The sequence below is a fragment of the Balaenoptera musculus genome, chromosome 17 (genome assembly GCF_009873245.2).
Source record: "Balaenoptera musculus isolate JJ_BM4_2016_0621 chromosome 17, mBalMus1.pri.v3, whole genome shotgun sequence".
Taxonomy (NCBI): domain Eukaryota; kingdom Metazoa; phylum Chordata; class Mammalia; order Artiodactyla; family Balaenopteridae; genus Balaenoptera; species Balaenoptera musculus.
The window spans coordinates 1,276,758-1,285,119 of record NC_045801.1 but is presented as its reverse complement, the minus strand read 5'-3'; the positions used below and the strand labels follow the sequence as shown (position 1 = coordinate 1,285,119).

Genomic DNA, 8,362 nt, shown 5'->3' with positions numbered 1-8,362 from the left:
GCAGATTGCTGCAGAGCGTGGGTGGTGGGAAATGGCCTGTCTGTTCTGTGAGGCTGCCAAAATCCTGAGCTCACATCCGACAAAGAGGTTCAAAGGCAAACCAGTGACAAATCTCAATCCTGAATCTGAGGCAACTGTCACACGACGCAAATGTTGGCGATTTCAATCTGGCAGTGGTTTAAAAGAACACTACGCCGTGACCTACTGGGGTTTGTTTGTGTCACAAGCACCATCAGGACATGGAGCGAGAGAACCCACTGTATTAACTACTAATTAAATGAGGGAACATGCGGTTCCATCAACAGATGGTGAAGGGTATTTCTTTTAAATTCATCAGCCATTCCTAATAAAAAAATCTAATTGAAATATGAATAAATAAAAGAATCTGAGCTGAATAAAGACTGATTTTCAAATCCAAAAGCAAACATCAATTCAAGGTACAACAGGAAGGACCTTCCATTAACACAGAGGCCCTGGATCACTGTCGTTATTCAACCATGCTTTGCAGGTCCCAGCTAAAGCAATAGAAACCAAAATTAAATAAGCAATAAAAATATTGGGAAAGCACAGTCAAAATGATCTTCACTTGCAGATTATCTGATAGTATGCCTTGAAAATTTAAGAGATTCTGATGGTAATAGAATTTAGGGACATACGCATTGGAAAACGAGTAGCCTTCGCTGCTCTAGTTGCCATGCTGTACGTGGCTGCCCCAAATCATCCCAACACCCTCTGCGCCAAGCTGACAGTCCCTGCATTGTGAACCCCACTTTGCTGGGATTCAGAAACCTCATTCTGCAGCCTCCAGGCCCCTAGGGTGTCTCTGTATGACCTTGGTTCTGCCAGGGAGATGCATCCAGGTGACACCCCCCAGAGAGCGCCATAGGGGCGAGGGGCAATGCCCAGCCCACCAGCTCTGCCGCCAGGAGCAGCTCCCCACATCGTCCCAACAGAGTCCCTTCTGAGGCCCCTCGGACTCAGGGGGGCTCTTGCTGATACACTCGAGTGTGTGAACACAGCCCCAACCTCAGGCAAACAAGGGGCATAACTTTAATCTTTCTGTAACAATTTCTCTCTTGAGATCCATTCTACCAGTTGGCGGAGACCCAACTGTCTTGGCCACGTCTTCTTTCCCAGGGCTGTGTCCGGTCAGGGGTGGTGAATGCATCTGCTACAATGCCCCTCAGCCAATCTGGTCCTCACGTACCCACCAAGGCACACAGCTGCACAAGTCACCCCCACCTTGTCTGCGGGCTTCAGTCCCACCACTCGCCCAACTGGCAGGCGTGGGGCTGTCTGTGGCCCACCTGCAGCCGCTCTCGCCCATCCCGCTCTGAGGCATCACCCTTCAGGAGCTTCTCTCGGGGACCCACCCCACCCTCCGCTCCTTCCAAGCCCCTCCGCCCAGGGGCACCACTTCTTCATCTTTGGGAGTTTCCCCCAACACCGCATCTGGAAGTGTTTTGAAGGGCTTCTCCTTAGACTCGCTCCGTCTTGACATCTGTCTCAGAGGCCCACGGCACAAGGGGTTGAGGATTTTGGAAACATGGAGGCCAACCATCGGAGAGCCCCTATGGACTGCTCAACCCCTTCCCTCGTCATCCTACTGAAATGGGGCCCCAGTGGGGGCAGGTACTTCTGGAACGAACGTCACAAAGAAAATGAAAAACATCAGCTCACCACACCAAAAATGACCGTAAATGAAAAGGGGAGGGGATCAAATCCCACTTACGACACCACAGAAACTATAGATTACTTAGCAATAAATATACCAAGGAAGATACAAGAGCCACACACAAGAAAATGATGAACTTGTATGGAGGGACAAAACAAATGGTGAGATCCATGGAGTTTCTGAGTGGGAAGACTTCCAACAGTGAAGACCTCTTCCTTCCCCAACTTCATACCCAAATGAGTGAAAGTCCAGTCAAAACCCTGAGAGTGTTGTTCTGGAACTAGACAAGTGGGTTCTAAAATTCATTGGTAAGAAAAAGCTGTGAGAAGTGGCAAGAGTCTTTTAAAAAGAAGAGCAGGGCTTCCCTGGTGGCACAGTGGTTGAGAATCCACCTGCCATTGCAGGGGACACGAGTTCAATCCCTGGTCCCAGAGGATCCCACATACCGCAGAGCAACTAAGCTCGTGCGCCACAACTACTGAGTCTGTGTGCTGCAACTACTGAAGCCCACGTGCCTAGAGCCCGTGCTCCGCAAGAAGAGATGCCACTGCAATGAGAAGCCTGTGCACCGCAATGAAGAGTAGCCCTCACTCGCCGCAACTAGAGAAAGCCCGCGCCCGGCAACAAAGACCCAATGCAGCCATAAATAAATAAATAATTAAAAAAAAATTTTAAAAATTGAACGAAGAGCAAGACGGGCTCTCACCTCATCAGCTGCTGAAACTTGGCTGGAGTCAAGCAGCTGGGTGGGGCCCAAAGCGGGGAGGGTGTCCCCAAGGGTGGCAGGCCTGAAACACACACACATGTGTAGAAATGCCTCTTGTTATCAAGGTGGTGCTTAAGTCACCAGGGAAAGACGGGTTGTTTAACAAATGGCATTGAGAAAAACTGGCCACGTGTTTGGAAGAGGTCCCTGCCTTCTGCCACATAATGAACTCCAGGTGGACTGGATACCTGAATGTAGTGGCCAAATCTGTAACAATATTAGAAGAAAATACAGAGACTATTTTCCTCAGATAAGAGTGGAGGACGTTCTCCTAAGACCTGAAACCCAGAAACCATAAACGAACAATTAGATTTGACCACATGAAACTCGAGAACATACATATGTACAGTGACACACCAAAAACAAAGATGCAAGGAAATATTTGCAAAACATACACCATGGGAAAGACTGTTTCTGTAACACACAAAGGGGTCTTGCAAATCATAAGGAAAGACAAACGTCACAATAGAAGGATGGGTTAAGGATGCCATTGGACAATCACAGAAGAAACACAAGTGGCTGACAAACACTTGGGACATCCAACCTCATTAATCACTTCTTAAGTAGCACTCTGAGTAAGATTCTACTGGCCAGACTGGCAAAAAGTCCTAAAGCTGAATAACACCCACTGGGAGTGATTTGGATGGAGCTGATGTGACTGCAACTTGACACGGCCTTTTTTTTTTTTTTTTTTTTTTATTTATTTATTTTTGGCTGCGTTGGGTCTTTGTTGCTGCACGGGCTTTCTCTACTTGCGGTGAGCGGGGGGTACTCTTCATTGCAGTGCACGGGCTTTTTACTGCGGTGGCTTCTCTTGTTGCGGAGCACGGGCTCTAGAGCACAAGCTCAGTAGTTGTGGCTCACGGGTTTAGTTGCTCCGCGGCATGTGGGATCTTCCCAGACCAGGGCTCGAACCCGTGTCCCTTGCATTGGCAGGCAGATTCTTAACCACTGCGCCACGGCCTTTTCTGAGCACCTATTTCGTTGTTAAGTCTATGTCCTCTCTGGCTCAGCTGCCCCTGTCTCAGAATCGATGTGACAAATAATTGCCTGACCCCAAAACGATATGAGGACTAGGACGGTCATGGCAGTACTGCTGACAAAAACCACTGAAGGGACCCCTGCGCCCACTGACAAGGGGAAGCTGAATGAGTCCTGGTCCAAAAGATACTCAGCAGCTGACACTGAAAGGTCCGTCTAGACGCCCTGACCCAGGAGAGTGTCCTTGATGAATGGTTCAGAAAAGGAGGCCGTGGCACCCTGGCCTATCAGCGCTATGTGTGTGCCCAGGTGCCGAGCACGTCACACGGACTCTGGGCTTCGATCCTTCTGCAACAGCTCGCGAAGGTCGGGGCACACACTCAGCTCTGGCTGCTTGGAAACGGGAGCTGAGGTGTCGAGGCCGGGTTATCTGGGCCATGCTGCCCTCCCCGGAAGCCCCTCCGTCCAATCCTAATCGTGTATCTTAAAAGACCTGGGAGAACTTCACGCCTTTTTGTGTTTTAAACACTTCCCTCAAATAACAAATTTAGCAAAGACTGACGTAAAAGTTGGTTTGAACCCCATGCCCCTGGGGTGGCCCGTCCACATCCTCCCAGCACCTCCAGGCCTCCCATTGCTCCAGATCTCCTGGCTCCCGGCCTCCTCCGCATCCCCAAGCTTCTCTGCACGGGTCTTCCAGGTCACCCGCCAGCAGCACCCGGTCCCCACAGTCCAAAAGCAGCAGACACACACTGTGGATAGCACGCTTTACTGAGGTTTGGGCGGGGTGGGGGGGGTACAGCGCAGAGCAGCAGAGCAAACTTAAAACGGAGTGGGAGACGACCCTCCGACAAGTCCCTCGGCCATTTCCACCAGCAGGAAGTTGATACCAGCCTCCAGTGACCCCACTCTCCCCGCTGGTTCACTCGCCCAGGACCTCCAGACCCCCCTCCATCACTCCAGAAGAGGAGCCCGGGGAGGAATGCCAAGGCCGGCTCTGAGAGGAACTATCGTTCATTCCAGGGAGTCCAGGACCCAGGAGTGACCTCGGGCTGGGTCACCCACAGAGGGATGAAGAGGAACTGGCCAAGAAAGCCTGGAGTGGCCGCCCAGCGTCCCGTGGTGAGCCTAGGCCACAAGACGAGCCGCGGCCAGTGGGTGCGGAGGCTGGGCTGGACTCAGGGGTGCAGGGACTAACCGAGGGCCCACTGCTGGAGCGGGAAGGGCCAGGAAAAGCAGCAGCAGCCTCAGGTCCACCTCCTCCCACGGGAAGCACCCAGTCCATCTGTGCCATCCCATTCCCTGGTCAGGGGACTGGCCTTCAAGACCCTACCCACGCGGCACCAGCTCAGGGTGGAGGTGGGGGCGTGCTTGCTTCTGGGTCCGGGCCCTCGAGGTCTGTGCGTGAGCCTGAAGGGGCCCCGACAGCTCTCGGGGAGCTGATCACCACCCAGCGGGGAGAGAGCACTGCAGATCTACACACGGGCGTGTCTGTATGTCCCCGTGCACACGCACATGTGGGCCTGTGTGGACCCGCCTGCGCTGGGGCACAACGGTTCAGGGGCTGCTGTGATACGAACGTGTCAGTGGAGGCGTGTGGGGCACCTGTGGGCACGAGCACATGGTGACGTGAGAGCGTGGTGTGGGTGAGGTGTGTGCCCTCTGCGGGCGTAGGTGTGAGTCTGGGCACGGCCCCGTCCCTGGTGTGTGCACACACCGTCGCAAGGCCTCGCCCTCAGGCCCACCCTGTGACTTTGCTCATCTCAACTCTCACCGCTCCTCAGGCTGTTCCCAGACTTTACCAGGCCCACGGTCCCCTGGCAGCTCCACACCACAGCCCCCAGGGGACCAACGCTGCCCTCCCTGCCTCCGCCCCCTGCTCTTTCTCTGCCAGGAACCCCCCCACCAAAATCCCCACCCAGGCTCGGGCCCGGGTCTCTGGACTCAGAAGTGACTTTATCTCCCCGTAGAGGATGCCCTCACAGCTACACTGTCGGGCGGGGCCTGGCGCAGCCTGGCTCCCCTCCGAGGCCCGGGGTCCCAGCCTCCTGCTGGACGCCCGATTCCTGGAGATGCCCTGCTGGCTGGGACTTGGAGCTGGTGGAGAGACAGGGAGGGGCGGGGGCCACAGGCTGTGGAGCAGGCCAAGGCGGCCCCCAGCTTCAGCCAGGCCCGGCTGGGGAGAGGGCAGCCACAGGCTCAGGTCTGGCGGGACGAGTTCGGAAGCTCTGCGGGAGGGAGGGGACCTCAGGGCCCAGCCCAGAGGAGGGTGGGCCCCAGGCTGAGCAGGAGCCCCGCAGCCAGGGCCCAGGAGCCGCGCCCCGCCAGCGCCACCCCATTGCACACATCCTTCTCACAGCAGTCCACGTCTACTTTCAAGATCCCAGAGTTAATGAAGCCCATCAGATAGTCTGAGAAAAAGTGCCGCTTCACGAAGTCACAGGACGAGGCACACATCTTGTTCACAGAATGATCCTTCCTGCCTGGGGTACAGGGAGAGGAGCCTGGGACTCGAGCCCCACAGGGCCCTTTCTGCCTTGTGCCCAGGACCCAAGCCAGGGACCCTCCGGGTCATTTCAGGACCCCAGAACAACAGAACTGAGGCTTCAATCCACCCACGCTGTCCCCAACTACATGAAAAGGGCCACAGAAGGGCCAGAGAGGGTCAGGCACCTGCTGACTGTCACACAGCAGGGCAGTGCCCTGCCCCCAGACCCGTGCTCTTGTCCGAGGCCAGAGGGACTCTGATGACACCGCCGACCCCTCCCCACCCCAGGCTGGAGCCTGACTTACTGCTACTGGGATCTGTGATCCGGACACTGGCACACACCGTGTCTGACGGCTGGCACTGCTTCGGGGTGCAATGACTGGAGTTGGTGGTCAGCGTGCAGTCCTGGCACCACAGGCCATGAGCTGGGCAGGCCACAGAGAGGAGGATGGCCGGAGGAACCAGGGTGCAAGCCAGCCCCCTGCCTCCCCCCCGCCTGCCTTGCTGCGTGTCCTAGGAGGACCATGCAGCTGTAGGAGGCCGGGCGCTCCTTGACCAGGAGTGACCAGGCCAAACTAGCACCCGGAGGACAGGCTGGGAGGACCTGTGTGCCTTTGGGCAGGGTGGGGTGAGGGTGCCACCACTGGGACTCCGGAAGCCCCCATGCACCCCCCCCAGGCCCCACACACATGCACAGTGCGTGCACACATAGCCACAAGTATCACACCTACGGTGCCCTCCCGCACCCCCTCACACACATCCCCCCAGAATCCAGTTGGTTCCAGTGGAGGAAGAACCAAACAGGACTTGATGGGAGGCCAGGTGGGGCTCTGAGAAGAGATGGAGCACCAGCAAGCCGGCACTAAGCCGGGAGCATCCGTGCAGGACCAGCCGCTGGACCACGGCCCCGGAGGAAAAGGACCCACGCCCTCAGGAGCCAGGAGAGACCCGCGTGGCTGGAGCTGGGGCAGCGCCAGCAGGGGCCACGCAGGCGAGGGCTGGGCTGGGGTCGCAGGGTTCGGGAGGGGGTGCGGGTCTGCTGGGCATCGTCAGAGAATGGCCGCCCCACACCTGGTTCTCTCCAGAGCTGCCTCGTACAGGCTCTCAGGCGACCTGGCCTGCCCCCGCTTCAGCCGCCCCCAGACTCACCGGGGGCAGAGCACAGCAGAGCGGCCAGCAGCGCCAGGCCGAGGCCCTTCATGGCTGCAGGCAACATGCTCCAGGCGGGCCTCAGGAAGGCGCGGGGGCTGCAGGCTGGGGTCGTCTGGGGCACAGGCCTGGCAGGGAGAAGCCTCGATCAGGAGACCAAGCCCCGGCCCAGCTCGAAGGACCCTCCCCTTTTCTGGCATCCTAACGCCACCTCCTCCCCGGAATCCAGGGCCGGGGGTCGTCCGGGAGCTCCCAAAGCCCCACCCCCAGCCCATCCCCCAGAGCATCCACCATCACTGCATCCCCTCCGGGGAAAATAGGTCTGCCCTCTCCGGCAGGGTGACAGCTCGAAAGGCCCGCACCCCGCGCTCCGCACCTGTGGATAGGGGGGTGGGTCGGGAGGCGCGTCTTATCCCTGGGGAGCGATAGGTGCGTCCGGAGGGGAAAGGGCAGGACAAGATGCGAGTGGACAGTACCTGCCAATGGGGGGAAGGGCGAGCGCTTCGCCCCCACCCCACCCCGGGCGGGGGGCCGGGAACCCGGCGCCTCGCCTCCTCCCCTCGTCTCCCCGTGCGAGCCTCAGCTCTCACCGCGGATCTAAGCGTGGAGCGCGGGCCTCAGGTCGGGGCGCACTCACATCCCTGGGGTGTCGCGACTCCGGGGCTCCGGGCAGCGCGGGCGGCGCGGGGAGAGGTGCCCTTCGGTCTCCCTGTGGATGGGAACCCGGGTGCAGCCGTGTGTTTCGGGGAACGCAGCCGCAGACACGGACCCCGCGCGAGGGGCGGGGCGGAGCCGGGGCGGGGGCCGCGCGGGGGGCGGGGGAGGCTGGAGACTCTCGGACCGGGGCGTCTGGGGCTCAGGGCCAGCGCCGGGTCACCGTCCCGGGCCGTCCTGGGCCCCCCCGGCCAGCCGGCGCCCCGCTCGCCAGCGCGCGCCCGCCCGCCCTCTCCGGCTCGGGCTCCCTCCGCCCGTTCCCGGGCGCTCCCTCCACCTCTACCTCCCCCTCCCCAGGCGTGGGCAGGATCCCTTCCCCCTCGGCTTGGCTGAGATCCCCTTGGAATTTCTCGGAAGAAGAACGTTTACTGCGAAAGGAAACGACACGGCACAAAGACGCAGAGAGGGAGGGAGGGAATACGGGTGGCAGGTGCTAGCACAGGGCCCTGTTCACAGCCTTTGGGCCCTGCGCCCCCCAGCCCCATCACGGTCTCGATTGTTCAAGGCTATTCTCCTCCCCGGAGCACCCGTGACGACCCCACCAGCAGCCGCAGCCCCAGGGACTGCTGCCTTCAGCCACGCCCACACT

General features: G+C 58.6%; 1 protein-coding gene across 4 annotated transcripts; it reads right to left on the bottom strand.

Moving 5' to 3' along the window:
* Positions 1-4,204: 4,204 nt before the first annotated feature.
* On the bottom strand, positions 4,205-7,816 carry LY6H (lymphocyte antigen 6 family member H). Of its 4 annotated transcripts, none has more exons than XM_036830460.1 (4): positions 7,697-7,780; positions 7,060-7,187; positions 6,216-6,335; positions 4,205-5,905 (listed from the first exon to the last, which is right to left on the bottom strand). In XM_036830460.1, coding segments are annotated over exons 1-4 (486 nt in total). In that variant the 5' UTR covers positions 7,699-7,780; the 3' UTR covers positions 4,205-5,669. The 4 variants fall into 4 exon arrangements, with proteins under 4 accessions (XP_036686355.1, XP_036686356.1, XP_036686357.1 ...); XM_036830461.1 differs by lacking the exon at positions 7,697-7,780 and adding an exon at positions 7,436-7,459; XM_036830462.1 differs by lacking the exon at positions 7,697-7,780 and adding an exon at positions 7,351-7,408.
* Between the last annotated feature and the right edge of the window lie 546 nt (positions 7,817-8,362).